The sequence below is a fragment of the Palaemon carinicauda genome, chromosome 21 (genome assembly GCF_036898095.1).
Source record: "Palaemon carinicauda isolate YSFRI2023 chromosome 21, ASM3689809v2, whole genome shotgun sequence".
Taxonomy (NCBI): domain Eukaryota; kingdom Metazoa; phylum Arthropoda; class Malacostraca; order Decapoda; family Palaemonidae; genus Palaemon; species Palaemon carinicauda.
In genome coordinates, this window is record NC_090745.1 from 31,769,441 (window position 1) to 31,789,990 (window position 20,550).

The 20,550-nt window shown below is 37.9% G+C and overlaps 1 protein-coding gene across 1 annotated transcript in view; it reads left to right on the forward strand.

Annotated features, from left to right (window-relative positions):
- The window catches only part of Acsf3 (Acyl-CoA synthetase family member 3), a 242,146-nt gene extending 221,796 nt beyond the window's left edge, over positions 1-20,350 (forward strand). Inside the window, exon 6 of the mRNA XM_068344483.1 lies at positions 20,166-20,350. Within this exon, the coding sequence (XP_068200584.1) occupies positions 20,166-20,350 (185 nt within the window). The remainder of the gene's footprint in view (positions 1-20,165) is intronic.
- Positions 20,351-20,550: the final 200 nt, after the last annotated feature.

Sequence of the window (20,550 nt, forward strand, 5' to 3'; positions counted from 1 at the left end):
GGTAGGCAACAAATCATAGCCCAGGAGTAGAATAGCAATTACCCATCTTGTGGAATAGAAGGCTTTTTCACCAAATGGTAACATGAATTATCAGTCTTTCGGAATTTGGGGTAACTAATTTATATACTGTATATTACCTAAAACGAAGTACATATATCAAGTAATTTATTTCGATTTTGTTGAAAAAATATTCATCTCAAAGGCTAAATTTTGCTATCTTGTTAATCAATTTTAAAGACCTTACTGAAGTGTATGAGGGGAGGAGATATCTTTAAGCAACTGAAGTACTAATCCCTACATTTACCCTATAAGATACTAACATGAGATTGTGGTTGAGCTTGCAAGTAAATGATGCACACAGCCACTCAAAAATGATGTAATTGAGAGATTTATTGGATCTCTAACAGAATAATTCAAAAGAACACCCAGTCTATGGGAATCATACTATAGGCAATTAAGAGGTAAGCCATTTTATAGAGACACATATTTTAGCGAGAGGACGGGGGATAGTTATACTATCCAGGCTACCGCTACCATCTCGGACTTGTGGCTTGCAAATTCTAAGTGTCTAAAGAGCAGCTAGGAATGGGGGAGTGCAAAGGTTACACAGCAAAAGGGGTACTCCCTAGGGTGGTGCCTGGGGGGGAGGTTAGAGGGGCTAGTGATAGTCCCAGCTGGCTCATGGTCGCCTGAGGAGATGATGAAGGTCGTCTCAGGGGAGACCTAAAACCCGCAACTTTAACTTTTTAAATCAACAAGTTATGCAAAGGTATTGGAATCAGGAGGAAAAATTAAACAGGAGACAACCAACAAAACTATTACTGCCAGTATTCCTCGAAAAAAAAATTCGCCATCTTATGATAAAATTCTGCATGATAGGGCAAGACTATCACCTCCTGAGCCTTTGCTCACCTCTATTAAACTTTTGTACCCCATTACAAAGGATAATACTAAACTCTCTCAGCCTATATCTTTGCCTGATTTGATGGAGGTTTCACATAAAACCGAGTTATCAGGTACACCAGTAGTGGGGAAAACACCCAAACTGGTTAATAAAAAAGAGAAATACCTACATCTCTCTCACCACCACCTATTAAAAAAACCAGTTATGGCATCAAATAGATATGATGTGGTTCTGACTGCTGATATTTCAGGTCAATAAGAAAACTTTAAATCAATCAAAAAATCAAGTTGAGCTCCACCATCCCCCTCAAGAATAAGGTAAAAAGAACATTGAAAAGGCTAGTATAAAACCTAACTTATGAAGACCCACACTTAAGAAGCTAACAGGAAATATTGTTAAATCAAAACTGTTAATGGGAAGACCTCATCCAAGATGTCTTGTGGGAAATAATTCATAGTTTTCTCCTCCATTTTGCAATGAAATTGTCAGGGTTTAAGGGCCAAATATGAATAACTTAAGCTCCTGAATTATCAGCACTCCCCTATAGTTGTATGTCTACAGGAGAGTAAGCTTGATACTAATACTCCATGTCCTCGAGAGTATGTTAGCTATAGGACACCATATGATCAACAAACAGGGAGCCATGGTGGAAGTCTTACAAACATTTGCCAAGATGTTTTCCAAACATTTCTACCCATTTGTACCCCTCTGCAGGGAGTGGTTGTACAAATTGATGTAGGGAGAAAATACGCAATTTGCTCTCTATATTTGCCTCCTAATGACAACATCTCGTATAATGATTTAGTAGAGGTGATTCAATAACCCCCTCATCCTTTTCGCTTGTTGGAAGACTTTAATAGTAGACATCCTTTAGCGAACATAAGGGGCAACATTATATCATCAATTGTGAAAAATGAAGATGTGGGACTACTTAATACAGGAGAGTACACTCACTTCCATGTTCAGACAGGTACCTTGTCGAGCATTCACCTATCAATCGGAAACTCTAATTGCCTTCTGGATTTTGATTGGAGGACTTTAGATGACTGGCATGCCAGTAATCATGCACTAATCATTATAAACACCAACAATGGTCCACCTTTACCGAGATCGACCTGATGGAATCTTTACAAGACACACTGGGATAGATTTCATGAGCTAAGTGAAATTGAAGGGAATGCTGAACAGTTTGAGAAATTGATGATGTCATAGGCTTGCTGAATGGAACCTTCATACAGCAGGAGTCAATTCAATACCCAAAACAACTGGGTTATTCAAAGGACGACCAGTCCCGTGGTGGTCTTCAAATCTAACTGTCCTGCACAGAGCGACAAGGTCTTTAACTCGCTTGCACCGACGCTGTACCGAGGAGAATTTAATTATATACAAGAAATGTAAAGCATAGTTTTATCATGCCATGAAAGAAGCTAGGCGCCAGTCTTGAGTGTCTTTTGTTTCCTCCATTAACAGTGGAACACCATCATCTACTGTGTGGAGGAAAGTAAAAAAGATAGCTGGCAATTTCACCCTAAACCACCCACCACCAGTGTTGAAGTTTAATGGACAGTATACGACTGGAGGAACTAAAGCTAGCAATGCCTTGGATGATCATTTCTCAAATGTATCATGCAAGAGTAAAGCAGCTGCTGGTCACCAGTATAGGATCATTGAAAAAAAGAAAATTTTTGAATTTTGCAACAAGAAAGGAAAAGTCTTACATTTTCCTTTTACTGAAAGAGAATTTGATTTGATATGTGTAATGATACAGCCCCTTGACCGGATGGAATTCCCTATACAATGATAAAACATGTACCTTTTAATACCAAGTTGTTTATTTTAAGCATTATTACAGAATATGGAGGGTTCATAATTATCCAAGTGTATGTGAACTAGCCATTACTTCAACTTTTTTAAAATCCGGTAAGGATAAGTTTTTAGTGGCAAACTATCAACCAATTGAATTGACATCTTGTTTATATAAAATCATAGAGAAGATGGTCAATGCAAGATATTTTAGTATTCAACAACTGATGTGTAGATACGACTTGGATCCTCTATTTGTGAAGCCTTTACTTCCAAACAGCACCATGCAAGTCTTTTTTTTTTACCTTGAAAAGGCATATGATAGTACATGGAGATATGGTATACTTAAAACCATTCATAATTTAGGATTACTAAGAGAGCTACCAATGTTCATTCAATCATTTATTTCACATAGATTTTTTTCTTCAAGTGAGATTGGCAGAAACTCTACCAAAGAGAAAATATCAGGAAGAGGGAGTCCCCTAGTGTAGTGTGTTAAATGTAACACTATTTGCACTAGAAATTAATGAGATAACCTCATTCATTCCTCAAGATATTCTCTCAACACTATTTTTAGATTATCTCTCCATATCATTTGCTGGAGCCAGAATGGCGATGGGTGAGAGAAAACTACAATTCACAGTGTACAAAATTATTCAGTGGGCTGATTTGAATGGGTTTAGGTTTTTGACATGCAAAACTACTGTTGTCCATTTCTGTTGTATTCTTGGAGTACATCCAGACCCTGATGTGTAGGCTACATCAAAGGTCAACGGATTTCATATGCAAGTGAAGCAAGGTTTTTAGGCTTCGTATTTGATTGTAGTTTGACATGGGTTCCTCACTTAAAACCATTAAAAGCCAAATATTTTGATGCCTTGAAGCTTTTAAAAGTTTTGTTCCATACATCGTCGGCAGGGCAGACTGCAAAACTATTTTAAAGTTGTACAAGGTCATAAGTTATTTTAAAATTTGTAAATTTATACAGAAAAAAGAAGAACCATTGCTCCAGGTGATATATCTTGCTTTGGAAAAAATAATTTCCTCATCCATGCCAAATCATCCACACAGTCTGTGATAGTATCTAATCTAAAAACAAGTAGTGACTATATTAAATTATAGGTCAAACCCCACATAAATTTTAGTTATGAAAGAAGCGTAGTTTTCAATAAAGAGTCGTATGAATTTACAGAAGAGGACATACTGGCATGTGTCCACTAAGAGTATGGAGGGTTTATAAAGTTACTGGAACATTGGATGATTTTCCTTACTCTCCAGGATGCTGATGTACCCTTTCATATTGTTATTGAAAATGAAAGGATTAGGGTTCGACCTTTCAAACAGAAGCCACTACAGTGTTTCAGTTGTTTTGAATTCGGACACCCTTCAAAAGTTTGTAAAAAAGTAAAAATGTGTATCATTTGCTCCAAAACTTACCATGGAGAGTATAAACTTAAGGCTAGGGGTTTGAACAGAAGCTCAAATCTCAATCCACTGATAGGAGCTCCGAGCTATAGAAGTTGGAAGAAGCTGCCCTCAACAAATCTAGTATGGAACTCATAAGTATAGGGTATGCAAAAAGACTACTGAATAAACAAAACAGTCATGCAAAGGAATTGAAATCTAAAGGAAATTTGCCACAGGAGACATCAAACACACCTAGTACTGCCAGTAGTTCTAACAACAGAAATACAAGATCCAATAATAAAGTACTGCATGACGAAGTAAGCAAATTGCCTTCTGAGGCTTTGTTACGGTGTATTAACACTGGGGTATTGTCCACCTCTGTACAACCCATCACTAATAATAGTACTAACCTCTCTCAGGCCATGTCCTTGCCTGATTTGATGGAGATTCCACTCGGAACCAAGCTACCAGGTTTACTGGTTGTGGGGAAGGTGCAGAAACCTGGTAGCTCACCACGTATTAAATGGAAGAGAGAGAGACCTCCATCTCTCTTGCCCCCCTTCCATAAGAAACATCAGAGTTATGACATCAAATAAATATGATGTTTTGTCTGTTGATGTTTCTGATCATCCAGAAGACCGTTTAGATAAATTAGAAATTCAAGTTGAGGTTCACCATCACCCACAACAATTAATTAGATCAAAAGGACAAAAATGAAAACACAAACGCAAAACCCAATCTATCAAGACCCTCCCTAATAAAACCACCTGGAAATATTGTTAGATCAAAAATTGCTAATGGAAAGACTTCATCTAAGCTATCTTCCAAATATAAACCATAGTTTTTTCCTTTATTCTGCAATGGAATTGTCAGGGTTTAAGGGTCAAATATGAAGTACTTGAGTTCCTCATTCATGTGCACTCCTTCATGATTATATGTGTACAGCAGAGTAAACTTGATCGTAATACTCCTTGTCCTCGCAAATATATTAGCTAAAGGACACCAAATGATCATCGAGTAGGAAGACATGGCAGAAGTCTTATATACGTTCGTTGAGATGTTCCTTAAATATCTGTGTATGTTCACCTCTGCAGGCAAAGGTTGTCCAGATTGATATAGGAAGAAAATATGCCATTTGTTCTCTTTACTTGCCTCCAAATGACATTTCATATGATAATTTAGTAGATGTGATCCAACTACTGCCTCAACCTTTTCTTTTACTTGGAGATTTGAATGGTAGACATTTTTTTATGGAACAACGTTTTAGCAAACACTAGGGGCAATATTATATCATCAATTGCAGAAAATAAGGTTGTCGGACTCCTTAATAAAGGAGAGCCCAAGCACTCTCATGTTCAGACAGGTATTCTGAGTTGCATTGACCATTCAGTTGCAAGCTCTAAGTGCCTTCTCAATTTCGATTGGAGGACATTAGATGATTGGCATACTAGTGATCATGCGCCAGTCATTATAAACACCAACAATAGTCCCCCTTTAGACTAATTGCCATAATGGAATCTTGACAAGGCAGACTGGGTTAAATTTCATGAGCTAATTTGAATTGAGGGGAGTGCAGAACAGTTTGAAAGTGTTGATGATGCTATAGAGTTACTGAATGGAACTCTTTATATAGCAGGAGTCAATTCAATTCCTAAAACAACAGGGTTATTCAAACGATGACCAGTCCCCTGGTGGTATTCAGAACTAGCTGCCCTGCACAGAGCTACAAGAAAGTCCTGACCTTGATTACACAGACACTGTACTGAGGAGAATTTAATCATATACAAGGAGTTTTGAGCACAGTTCTGTCGTGCCATAGCAGAAGCTAGGCCCCTATCTTGGGTATCTATTATTTCCTTTATTAACAGTAGAACACTACCATCTTATGTATGGAGGAAAGTGAAAAAGATAGTAGGCAAATTCACCCCCAACCCACCACCTGTGTTGAAGGTAAATGGTCGGTATGTGTCTGAAGCAAATGAGGTTAGTAATGCACCTTGGATCATTTCTCAAATGTATCATGCAACTGTGAAGCAGATCCTGGTCATGAGTATAGGGCATTAAAGCAAAGAAAATTTTGTAACTGGAAGGGAAGAGTCATACAATTCTCCTTTTACTGAAAGAGAAATTGATTGTGCACTTGCTACTTGTATTGATACAGCCCCTGGACCTGATGGAATTCCATATGCATTGATCAAACATGTACCTATTGATACAAAGTTATTCTTTTTAAGCATTATTAATAGAATATAGCATGATTATAGTTATCCAAGTGTTTGGGAACTAGTCATTACTGTATTTTAGCCTTTTTAAAACCTGGTAAGGATAAGTTCTTAGCAGCAAACTACCGACCAGTTGCATTGACATCTTGCTTATGTAAGATCATGGAGAAGATAGTCAATGCAAGACTGATGTGTTACCTGGAAAAGAAGGACATTTTATCACCTCTCCAGTGTGTATTTAGAAAAATGCACTTGACTGATGTGTTGATACGATTGGGATCCTATATTTGTGAAGCCTTTGCTTCCAAACAGCACCATATAACAGAGTTTTTTTTACCTTGAAAAGGCATAAGATACCTATGGAGTTATGGCATACATAAAACCATTCCTGAATTGGGATTAAGAGGAGAGGTACCACTGTTTATTCAATCATTTCTTCCACATTGAGTTTTTCAAGTGAGAGTGGGGGAGTTCCTCCTGGTAGGGTGCTCAGTGTAACCCTATTTGCACTAGAAATTAATGGAATATCCTCAGTCGTTCCCCGGGATATTTTCTCATCACTACTTTTGGATGATCTCTCCATATTATTTGCTGGAGCTAAAATGGCAATGGTTGAGACAAAACTACAACTGTCAATTGTCAAAATTATCCAGTGGCCCGATATGAATAGATTTAAGTTTCCGACAAGTAAAACTATAGTTGTCCATTTCTGTCCTATTCAGGGAGTACATCCAGGGCTGTATATATACATCAAAGTTCAACAGATCCCATATGTAGGTGAAGCTAGATTTCTAGGGTTGATATTTGATTTTAGGCTGACATGGGTTCCCCACTTGAAAGCCTCAAGAGTGCTGAATCTTTTAAAAGTTTTGTCCCATACATTGGGGGGGGGGGGGTCGGGGCAAGATCCCAAACCCTTTTACATTATACAAGGCGTTGATTTTTTAAAAATTAGTTATGGGTGTGAAATATACTCCTCGGCCACCCCAAGATGATTAAAACTTTTGGAGGCTATAAACCATGCTGGTATCAGATTGTCCACTGGAGCTTTTAAAACTTCACCTATCCCAAGCCTCCTTGTTGACGCTGGAGAGTTACCTTTAAGCCTTTACCAGATGTCTTCTATTGTTCGGTATTGGTTTACATTGCAAGGACTCCCTGAATCTTTAGCTTCTCAGACTGCAAACCTTGTAAGGCATTATAGATATTTTGAGTTGCACCCAAAATTTCCTCAATCATATGGTTTCCGGGTAAAAACATTATTAGACAGTCTAGATATAGGTAGAAATAAAGTGCCCCCTTGTATGATATCATCAACTCCTCCATGGAAATCACTGGATATACAGTACCTATTTGTATATATTTAATTGGAATAAAAAGAACATGACTGATTTATAAGCCAGGTTGCTCTTTATGGAACATGTCAAAAAAAATATGGAATGAGCATTTATATATACTATAATGCCTCCAAATCTGATGCTGGCATTGGATTTAGGGTATATAATTGTGCTTTTAATTGTAGAGGTGCACTTCCTCTAGCATCTTCTATATTTACTGCCAAACTACTGTGAACGTATTTTTGTTCGTGGGTACCAATTTTCATTGTTTTATAAAAAATGTTGGTTCGTTGATTCATAAATTCGTGGATTGCCGATTTGAAACTTCTATCTTTTTGGTTATTAGTTGAACCCCAATTATGATAAAGTGTTCATTTGCAATGCATTGCTTTTATTCATTTATTCAAATTTTTTAATAATTAACACTAATTAAGAGATTACTTATCACTACAAATGGTTATAATGTCGCCGCCAAAAAAGAAAATCACAAAACCACCCAAGTTCTTCTAATAGAGCATCCCAAGCTAAAACATTACTCAAAATCTTTTGTTGTCATTCAATGGTAATTAACAGCCTTTAAATAGAGACGAGATAGTTAGTAGGCATATCACTTTCAAACATGTCGTTAACGCAGTGGTTGAAAACTGGCTCTGTCAAGACCAAAGAACCTACTACACCAGGCCTACCAAACCCAGCAGGCTGCTGAAAACATGTCTTGCTTTATGCATATTAGTAGCTAATACTTTTTTTATGTAACGCATTGTTATATATTGATGAAAATATTAAAATAAATATGAAATAAAAAAACAATTATTTTAATTTTATTTTTATTCAGGAAATATATGAAAAAAATTCAATATACAGAAAAAAAATTGAAAAAATAAACAGTAGTAATCTCTGAAAATGACTAAACCTACAAAAGAAAAAAAAAATTATTATAGTGCACACCAAAATAAAACATTCACAATAACAAATAAAAATAATTAGTAATCCACAATGGTTTAGAAAATGTAGGTTTACCTACACAAATCGAATGTGCCAAAGTTCAATACCAAAATGTGACAGTGTATAAAAATTTTCGTTGGATTTGTAAATTCGTGGATTCTCCCACCCACGAAGACCACGAAAATTAGTACACCATGAACAAAAATACGTTCACAGTATATGGCATACTAACCTCTATACAGAAAATAGCATTGAAAGACGAAGGCAATTTTAACATTTTGCGAGGCAAGAAGTGTTCTACAAGCTTTAGAAGTTTTTCATTCCAGTAACCCTTCAGTTTTAAAGATTTTAAAGTGGCTTTTAATTATTGGACTAAGAGCTATGAGTTCATTTTTGCTGTGTTCCGACACAGAAATGAGAAGGCAGATTTACTGGTAAAGAATGCTGTAGCCAAGTTGCTTCCAAGATGATTCTTCATCCTCTGTAATGATTATTTACCAAGTATCAAGAATTTGTTTTATAATGATTGCCACCAGCATTGGGATAGTTTAGATGGAGTTAAGATGTGAGAAATAAGGAACGTCATATCTTCTTGGAGGTATCATGTGATACCCTGGCATTTGTAGATTTTGAAAATTCCTTTGATATTGTGGTCTGGCTAATTTTGTGGAGAGTCCTATGTTATAATTGAGTTCATGTTAGATATGTAATTTTGATTAAGTCTTTGGTTGAGCATAACAAGTGCAAAGTTAATGGTAGTGGAGTCCTATCATATGAATTTCCAGTTAACAGTGGAGTACTCCGAGTGAATGTGTTGTCTCCTATGTTGTTTATCAACCTCCTGGATTTTGTTATGAGTAGAACAGTTAGGGATGGTTGAGAAGGATTGAACTAAATTGTTAACAGGTAATTAGCTAACATAGAGTATGCTGATGACACTGTCCTTATTAGCAGAACACCACAGGACTTGCAAAACTTGCTTACCAGAATACATGAAATATCACATGAGGTTGGGTTCAAGATAAATAGCCTCCAAATGCTAAAGCCTTGATGAGAATGAGAGCTTAGGGATTAGCAGATGGGCTCTAATGAACAGTGGGAACTGCTTTCCCACTGGACCTCGGTGCTCAATTGTTGATCCAACTAAATGAGATAGCACTTTCTGTTTTCCTTTCGGATATTTCTTTTACTCTCCTATCTCTTCCTTTTGGGCTTGAACTTGTTGACGACTTAGGCTTGTTTGATTTACTTTGGTTGCTTCTTTAGATTGGGGCACAGTGTGGAATGGATAGCGTTCCATCTCAACCTGTATCAATTTAGACGCCATCACCCTCTAGCAGACCCCATTGGGTGCAGACCAAGTCTGTTAAGAGTAGGGTTCGAGTGATCTGGTTTTATGTCACCCATATTTGTGGTTAGGTGACGCCAGGCATTGGAGTCGTCGGTGGGAGGGCTAACTACCCCCCCCCCCCCCGACCAGTGTACAACCACCTAAAGAGAGGCAGCCCCTCTCTAATAGAGGACTGGTCCCCTCTGAAGCCTCTTCTTGTGTTGGGCCACATGGGATAGGACTGACATCCTCCGATAAGAGATGGATAACATGGCCTGCTTCTTCTGTAAAAACCAACCCCTCTATTGATGACCTGGAAAATACAAACATGGACCTCGGTACCGACAGCTCCAACTCGGGTTGTAATTTTGTAACATTAGAACCTTATTCCTGTTATTTAAAGAATGATAAGAAAACACTATAGAAGAAGAAGAAGAAGAGAGAGAGAGAGAGAGAGAGAGAGAGAGAGAGAGAGAGAGAGAGAGAGAGAGAGAGAGAGAGAGAGAGAGAGAGAGAGATGATGACAGTACCGAAAAATGTAGAAACGTAGAAGTATTACTTGGTCACTATGAAGTGGTGAATTATGAAAAAAAATTTAACATGGAATTTGAAAATGGAAGACATAAGCATGTAATTTTTTTTTTTAAAGCTAACAGGGAAATAGTTACTGTATGTGGAGGGCAGCCAAAAATTCTTCCCCAGGGAAATGGAAGTCTCTTGATAGACACACTATGCCCAATACAAGGTGAAAGATTAAAAACGCTAACAACATTGGGTGGTCCTAGGGTCAAATGTGTTTCGCACCCCACTTTCAACCGGAGTAGGGGTGTAATATATGCTCCAGAATTGCTGGACATGGAGGAAAAAGAAATTGAGGATGAACTCAAAAGTCAAGGAGTAGTAAAAGTAGTCAGTATGAAATAGAGAGTTGGAGAACAATGCATTCCTCTTACTACTTTGATTGTAACATTTGATCAATGCAGATTACCAAATGTTATTAAAGTTGGTTGGCTATCTTTGAAGGTGAAACCATATATCCATTCACCATTCTGATGTTATCATTGCAAAATGTATGGCGATTTAACCCAGAAATGCAAGGAAAAACTAAATAATAAGCCAGCTGTTTGCGCCAACTTTGGAAAAAATAATCATGGGGCATGCTTAGAAAATCCAAATTGCATACATTGTGGGGAAGCACACCCAGCTACATCTAAAAGCTGTATTAATTTTATTTTTGAAAAAGAAATTCAGGCCATTAGGACCATGGAAAGGGTTACTTTCAAAGAGGCTCGTAAAAGAGCTCTTGAAAAGTAGATAAGAACAGGACAATCTTTTTTAATGTTTCTGAAGAAAAACTTGCCAAAGTACATGGACCAAAATTATATCCTCACTTTTAATGTAAAGAAACATATGAAAGTAGTGAAAGACGTTGAAAGTCCCATTGAAAATTTATATCCAGAAATTGTAGAAAAATCAAAACAGATACCTGAAGATCTGAAAGATATTCAAAACCCATTCTAAACTGTAGTACAAACCTCCTCAGGCCGTGTCCTTGCTTGATGAGATAGAAGTTCCACTTGAAATCAATATACCTGGTGAACCTGTAGTGGGGAAGGTCCAAAAACCTGATAACTCACACCCTTTTAATCGAAAAAGAGAGACCTCCATCTCTCACCTCCTACCATAAGAAACATTATAGTCACGACTTCCAATAAATGTAATGTCATGTCTGCTGAGTTTCTGATCAACTGGAAGACAACGTAAATAAATCAGATATTCAAGTTGAGGTCCACCATCCTCCTTAACAATTAGATCAAAAGGGCACAAAGAAAAAGACAAACACAAAACCCAATATATCAAGATCCTCTCTAGAGATACCACCGGGAAATAGTATTAGATCAAATATTGCTAATGGGAAGACTTCATCCATGGTATCTTCCAAAAAATAAACCATATTTTTTTCCTCCATACTACAATGGAATTGACAGGGTTTAAGGACCAAATATGAAGAACTTAACCTCCTCATACGTGAGCACTCCCCTATAATTGTATGTCTACCGGAGAGCAAGCTCGATGCTAGAACTCCTTGTTCTCGAGAGTATGTTAGCTATAGGACACGATATGATCAACGAATAGGGAGCCATGGGGGAAATCTTATATACGTTCGTTGAGATGTTCCCCAAAATATCTTTGTCTATCTGTAACCCTCTGCAGGCATTGGTCATACTGATTGATATAGGGAGAAAATACAATCTTTTCTCTTTATTTTCTTCCAAATGATGACATCTCGTATGATAATTTAGTTGAGGTGATTCAACAACTCCCACAACCTTTTCTCTTACTTATAGATCTTAATAGTAGACATCCTTTATGGGGTGATATTTTAGCAAAAACAAGGGGTAATATATCATCAATTTTGGAGAATGAAGATGTAGGACTCCTTAATGCAGGAGAGCCCACACACTTTAATGTTCAGACAGGTACCTTGTCCTGCATTAACCTATCAGTTGCAAGCTCTAACTGTCTTCTCGATTTTAATTGGAGAGCATTAGATGATTGGCATACTTGTGATCATGCACCAATCATTATAAAAACCAATAATGGTCCACCTTTACAGAGATCGCCTCGATGGAATCTTGATAAGGCGGACTGGGATAGATTTCTAGAGCTAAGGGGAATTGAAGGAAATGCAGAACAGTTTGAAAGTATTCTTGATGCCATAGGCCTACCTAATGGACCTTTTCACACAGCAGGAGTCAATTTAATTCCAAAAACAACAGGGATATTCAAACGACGACCAGTCCCCTTGGAGGTCATCAGAACTAACTGCCCTGCACAGAGCCACAAGAAAGTCTTCAACTTGATTGCGCAGGCGCTGTGCTGAGGACAATTTAGTCATACCAGAAATGTAGAGCACAGTTCGGTCGTGCCATGAAAGAAGCCAGGCGCCAGTCTTGGGTGTCGTTTGTTTCCTCCATTAACAGTAGAACACCAACATCATCTGTGTGGAGGAAAGTGAAAAAGATAGCAGGCAAATTCATCCCAAACCCACCACCAGTGTTAAGGGTAAATGGTCAGTATGTTTCTGGAGCAACCAAAGTTAACAATGCCCTTGCTGATTATTTTTCAAATGTATCATGCAAGTGTGGAGCAGCTCCTGGTTATCAGTATAGGAGTATTAAAAAAAAGAAAGTTTCAAATTTTGCAACATAAAGGGAAGAGCCCTACAATTCTCCTTTTACTGAAAGATAATTTGATTCTGCACTTGCTACATGTAAGGTTAGAGCCCCCTGGACCCGATGGAATTCCATATGCAATGATTAAACATGTACCAGTTAATACCAAGTTATTTATTTCAAGCATTATTAATAGAATATGGCATGATCATAGTTATCCAAGTGTGGGAAGTAGCCATTATTTTAGCCTTTTTAAAACCTGTTAAGGATAAGTTTTTAGCAGCAAGTTATCGACCTATTGTATTAACATCTTGCCTATATAAGATAATTGAGATGATGGTCATTACAAGACTGGTGTGGTACCTTGAAAAGAAAGGTATTTTATTACCTACCTATTGTGGATTCAGAAAAATGCACTCCGCAACTGATGTGTTGATACAACTTGTCCTCTATTTGTGAAGCCTTTGCTTCCAAACAGCACCACGTAACCGTCTTTTTTTACCTTAAAAGGCATATGATACTACATGGAGATTTGGTATACTGTACTTAAAACCATTCATAAGTTGGGATTAAAACGAGAGCTACCACTCTTTATTCAGTCATTTCTTTCACAAAGAGTTTTTCAAGTGAGAGTGGGGGAAACTATCAGAGAATAAATGTCAGGAAGAAAGAGTTCCCCAGGGCAGTGTGCTGAGTGTGACCCTATTTGCACTAGCAATTAATGGGATATCTTGAATCATTTCCCAAGATATCCTCTCAACACTATTTTTGGATGATCTCTCCATATCCTTTCCTGGAGCTAGAATGGCTATGGTTCAGAGAAAACTGCATATCGCAATTGATAAAATCATTTCGTGGGCTGATATGAATGGGTTTAAGTTTTCTACAAGCAAAACTACTATTGTCCATTTCTGTCTTATCCTAGGAGTACATCCAGACACGGATATATACATGAAAGGGCAACGGATCCCATGTGTAGGGGAAGCTAAATTTTTAGGATTGACCTGGGTCCCACACTTAGAGGTGTTAAAAGCTAAATGTCTTAAGGCACTGAATCATTTAAAAGTATTGTCCCATACATCATGGGGGCAGACCGTTAAACATTTTAAAATTATACAAGGCCTTAATTTTTTCCAAAATTTGTTATGGGTGTGAAATATGTTCCTCAGCCACCCCAAGCCGGTTAAAGATATTAGATTCAATACATCATGCTGGTATTATGTTGTCCACAGGAGCTTTTAGAACCTCACCTATCTCGAGTCTTTTGGTTGATGCTGGAGAGTTACCTATAGACCATTACCAAATGTCTTCCATTATTGGGTATTGGTTTAGGTTACAAAGACTCCCCAACTCTTTAGCCTTTCAGACTGCAAGCCTTGTAAGGCACTCAACATACTTTGAGTTGCACCCAAAATCTCCTCAACCTTATGGCTTTCAGGTAAAACAATTATTAAACAGTTTTGATATAATTAGAGGTAAGGTGCTTCCATTTAGGATTTCAACCCCTCCGTGGAAATTACCAGAGATATCTTTTTGTAAATATTTTATTGGAGTTAAAAAACATGGCTGTATTAGGTCTCTTTTTATAGAACATGTTGAAGAATATAAGGAATCAACTTTTATATATAATGATGGCTCCAAATCTGATGCTGGCGTTGGATTAGAAGTATATAGTAGTTCTTTTAAATGTAGAGGTGCACCTCCTCCAATAACTTCCATGTTCACTGCTGAATTATATGGCATACTAACTGCTATTGAGAAAATAGCATTAAAAGAGGAGGGCAATTTTTACCATTTGAAGTGATTCAAGAAGTGCCCTTCAAGCTTTAGAAGATTTTAATTCTGGTAACCCTTTAGTTTTAAAGATTTTAGAGTGGCTTTTAATTATTGGCCTAAAAGGTATAACAGTTTGATTTTGCTGGGTTCCAGCACTCGTAGGTGTGTCTGGAAATGAAGAGGCAGATTCACTGGCAGAGTGCTGCAGCCGAGTTGCTACCAAGAATGTATCCCATTCTCTGTAATGATTTTTTACCAGCAATTAAGAATTCTATTTATTACAATTGGCAACAGCATTGGTATAGTTTAACCAAAAATAAGCTGAGAGAAATTACGATTGTTATATTCTCTTGGAGGTATAATGGGATGCCCCGAACATGGGAGACTACTCTTTGTCGTCTCCTCATTTGTCACACTCGGATGACACGTGAGTTTCTGCTGGCTGGTCAACACCAACCATATTGCGACGACTGTTTGATACCATTGACAGTGAGGCATTTGTTGAGTGAATGCCTGACTTATAGCACAGAAAGAAATAGATATGCGTTTGAGGCTTAGGGTGAGGATGGCAGGTTCATCCTTGCCAAGATCCTTGACATGATGTGTCGTACAATGCCAGTGGCATTTTTAAATTTATATCAGCAGCAGGTCTTTTCAATTGTTTTTAACTTTTATAACATATTTATTTTTCTGGTGTTATTGAATATTCTTTTAATCTTTATTTATAATAAATGATATCGGCGTTAATGACCCTCGATGTCATGATGCCAAAGAACTTCAAATCATTCATTAATTTTTTAAGGTGAATAGAATAAAGAATATTGGAAGTTAAATGGCTGGTCAGGATTAGAAATGAAACTATGAGAGAGGTTACTTGAGTGCCATATGTGGATGAAATCATGGTGAGTTATAGATGTAGATGGTTTGGACATTCTCTTTGCACTCCCCATGAGAAATTAGTTCACTAAATTATCAACTGGGCTCCACAAGGTACTAGAAGAGTTTGAAGACCCAGGCCTACATGGCTGAGGGCTATGAAGCGTGAAGTGGGAGTTGACGAATGGAGAAGTATTGTTTTAAAATCTCAAGGTACAGAAGACTGGTGGAATTTAACCGAGGCCTTTTGCATCAATAGGCGTAGGATGAGATGATGATGAATATCTTAACCAATTGTTGTTTATTTTATTCAAATATTTTCCTTAATCTATATATAGGTGATTTGTAATTCGTTTTTTAATTATAGGGTTAAAGCAATACCTAGGGAGATTTACAGTGATACCTCTACATACGATCTTAATTCGTTCCAGAAACTGCTTCGTATGTTAAAATGATCGTATATTGGAGCAAATATTCCCATAAGAATACACGGTAATTTGTTTAATTCGTTCCTCAGCCTAAAAACCCTTAATAAATCCTTAATAAATGGCTACACATAATTACACATAACATTAATACAATATAATAATACAGAAATCAGCGAGGAGGTAGGGACGGCGACTTTGTACGATAACGTGTACGATAACTTACACTAACTTACACTTCGTGAACTTAAACTTAACTTAGCTTATTTTTTTTTTTTTCATATTTATAATTTTATATTTTTTTTTTTTACATTTTTTTTCTTTTCTTATTTTAAATTTTCATCACTTTCACTCGATTCGGTCTTCCTTTTTCTTGCTTCACTTTCTTTCTTTTCATCATGATCACTTGACCGTTTTAGTAGAGATTTTTTAAAGAAACTATCGAGTGAAAGTTGCTTGGTACGGCTTTTGATGATTTTTCTGAAATGAGTTAAGCAAACATCATCGAACTGCGCAACAACACGGCAAACCTGAAGTTTCTGTGGGTGATGCTTGTCGATGAAATCAACCACGTGTTGATGATATGCCAACATCTGTTTTATTTCCGCCGTACCTAAGATTTGGCCTACCTCCTCGGTCTCCTCCGACTCACTCAACTGCGCTTGGAACTCATCATGCTGCATGGCTTGCAGCTCCTTGAGTTCCTCGGTGGTGAGCTCTTCATGATGCTCATCGACGAGTTCGGTGATGTCATCTTCATCCACCTCCAGACCCATGGACTTGCCAAGGGATACAATCTCTTCGACGTCTTCCTCAGCGGCAAGCACAGGTTCATTCTCGGGGCCAAAACCTTCGAAATCTCTGGGAGCAACAGCATCAGGCCAAAGCTTCTTCCAAGCTGAATTCAGGGTCCGACGAGTTACTCCCTCCCAAGCCTGATCTATGATCTTTAAGCAGTGCACGATATTAAAGTGGCTCCTCCAAAATTCACGCAAAGTTGAGTTGGTGCTTTGCGTGACATTAAAGCACTGCTTAAATAAGGGATTTTGACGAAGGAAAAATCTATTTCTGGGGAGAGACCTGTGGCGCCCGGTGAAAAGAGTCCTTCTAATATACCTTTTCTGATAAAACCTTCCAATTATACCAGAGAAAGATAAAAGCATGGAATGCTGAGGTTACAACCCTCGCGCGAGCACCTTTTGGGTGTCGTGTATAAAGCAAAGGTGCGTGAAATCCACTATTCACAGGTTGTCTTCCATTTAGTTAATTCCTTCATCAAAGGGATGGGCCGATACAAAGGCCCTAGCCAACCTACCAGAGCCACGCCACCCACGCCCCGACGCGAGCGCCATCTGAACAACATCCTTCTTTTTGGACTGCGACATTGTGGGAAATTTTTGCGGTGCTCTCGGCTTTTTTCACACTCGTGGATTTATTTCGTCATGTCCGAGGCTCCATCTTCACACATTCCAATGTTAAGTACCATAGTTTGTTTTGACAGCTTTTTATTGTACCGGGCTTTTGTTTTATATCCAGTATAGTCTGTTTTATCATTCCCGTCTGGCCCTTCACGGCGGCCATTGTTTGTTCACTTGTCTTGAGAATTCATCTTAGTCTGCCCGTTTAGTACTGTGTCACTTAGGTTCTTGGTTAAGTCCCTGGCCTTATGCCTTTGGAACCGTTATTATTTTTGCGTTATTATGCTCATGGTACTTTTTGCTAGCAAGTCCAGCCCACGAACAAGATAGTGTTCTAGCTTTGTTATTGTTTAGTACCCACCCCACTCGACTTTGCTATTTATTTTGGGTTTTAGCAGATGCTATTCTTCGTTCGTAGTCTTATCTTGATGTACAGTTTTATTTTTTACGTTTATAATAGTGTTGTGTGATTATTAGTCCTGATGGGGTGGTATTCGGTGGAAGACACAACACTTTGATGAATTTGTATTCGTCGATGATATCATCTTCGAGTCGGGGGGGGGGGGTGCATTGTCCTAACAAAGCAAGCACTTCAAAGGCAAATTCCTCTCCTGAAGGTACTTCTTGACAGCAGGGCCGAAAACTACGTTTACCCATTCCACAAAAATATGCCTAGTAACCCAAGCCTTAGAATTAGAACGCCATAGAACATGTAGCAGGTCTTTATTAATTCTATGTGCTTTAAATGCCCTAGGGTTTTCAGAATGGTAAATTGATAAAGGCTTAATTTTGCAGTCCCCCCTGGCGTTGGCACAAAGCGCAAGAGTCAACCGATCCTTCATTGTCTTATGTCCAGGTATTTTCTTCTCTTCGGCGGTAATGTACGTTCGACTAGGCATCTTTTTCCAAAACAGACCGGTTTCATCACAGTTGAACACCTGCTGCTCTACGTAGCCTTCCTCCGCCAGGATGCTTTCGAACTTTTTAACAAAGTCTTTAGCAGCCTTGGTGTCCGAACTCAGAAGCTTCTCCATGCTGAACAACTGAATGAATCCCGGTCCGTTTCCTAAATTTTTCAAACCAACCTCGAGACGCCTTGAATTTCTCCGTCGTAGGATCGGCTGAACTCTCCCCTGCGTCACCCCCAGAGCCCGCCACCTTCAAGTCACTGTAGATAGCGCTGGCTTTCTCACAAATGATCGTTTCAGTGATCGTATCGCCAACAATCTCCTTGTCCTTGATCCATATTAACAAAAGGCGTTCCATCTCTTCAAGGGTAGGGCTACGACGACGTTTGGAAATAATCGTGATCCCCTTCGAAGGTTTCACTGCCTTAATAGCTGCCTTCTGTTTTATGATCGTCGAGATCGTAGACATATTCCGGCCATATTGTTTAGCCAGATCTCTAACACGTACACCTCGCTCATGCTTTTCTATCATTTCTTTCTTTAGTTCTAATGAAAGCATTGACTTCTTCCTTTTCTCACCACTACTACTACTTCCTGAACCGAAACTAAGCTTTTTAGGACCCATGATTATGAAACACAGAAAACAACACGTGAAAAAGGAAGATAAAAAACACTGTTAATAACTGAGCGAATAGAGAATAACCACACGATGCGCACGAGAAGAGAGGACTGATCAAGGTGACGTTCGATTGGCGTCCCTCCGATGTGCTGCCGTCTAGCAGCGTCAACAACAAACCACGGTTGACGCTTTCGAGAAAATTCCACGCGTACGCGTATTGTTTACTTCGTATATTGGAGCAACACTTTGGGTGTCGAGACAGAAATTTGGTCGAATTTTATTTTGGATGTTGGAAAATTTGTATGTAGAGGTTCCACTGTACTTCACTAATTTTCCCAAAATACATATAATCCATTAATTATAAGTTTACAATTGTTATTATTATTGCTTATTTTGTGATGTGGATGAGTTATCTTTGATGTTTCATTTCTTAAATACTCAGCAATGCTTGATTTTTTCTTCACCTGCTTTGGATTTGAAACTCGGAAACGTAAAGCATTGAGTGCCTTGAGCTCTTCATTTTTGTTTTAATGGGGCTTTCGCATTGATTCTTTAACTGATTCTTTTTATGATGCTGTATCTTCATATATACTTATCTAATAGTTTTTTTTCAAATTAGGGTTTTATGAGAGGAGTATAAAATTTATCTAAGTAGGTTTTGTGCTGAAAAGAAGTTTGTTTTAATTATATTGCAATAACTGAAAATAAAAATCTCCTTCCCAGATATTACATAAAATTCATGATAGGGCTTGACCTATCTGTGACATGGATTATCTCCTTTTAATAAGGAGAGAAACATAGCATTTTTATTTATCAGCTCTAGAAGCTTTGATGAAGGATCTTATCAGTGATAGATCTTACCCGTTTATTAATTGTCACCTCTACTCCTAATGTAGAAACTCATATTTTGTTAATATTTGGTAAATTTATCTGTTATCCTTCTGTTTATTGCTTTTGTAAACTTGTAGATGATTAATCAAATTTTATAAATAAATGTAATGCATTGATTTTATTTTCAGGTGTTGTTTTGACCCATAAAAACATACAGTCTCAAATAAGTTGCTTGCACAGAGCATGGGGCTGGACTTCCGGTGACACAATTTTGCATTGTCTTCCTCTCCATCATGTCCATGGCATTGTTAATGCTCTTCTGTGTCCCCTTTACGTTGGTGCCAGGTATAGTATTTCTTACAATTTCTACTAGTGCCTCATTGTTATCAAAAGATTTTTTTATATCGCAATTCTTGTGTTTATTTTTTGAGGAATCCAAAAGAATTTTGCCCTCTGAAGTCTTATTGCAAGCCAACCAACAACTCTTGTGGAAAAGGCAGTGCTTGAATTCCAAAGGTCCAAGCAAGGAGAGTAAGTTAGTATAGAAAAACCACCATAAAAAAATTTAAGAAC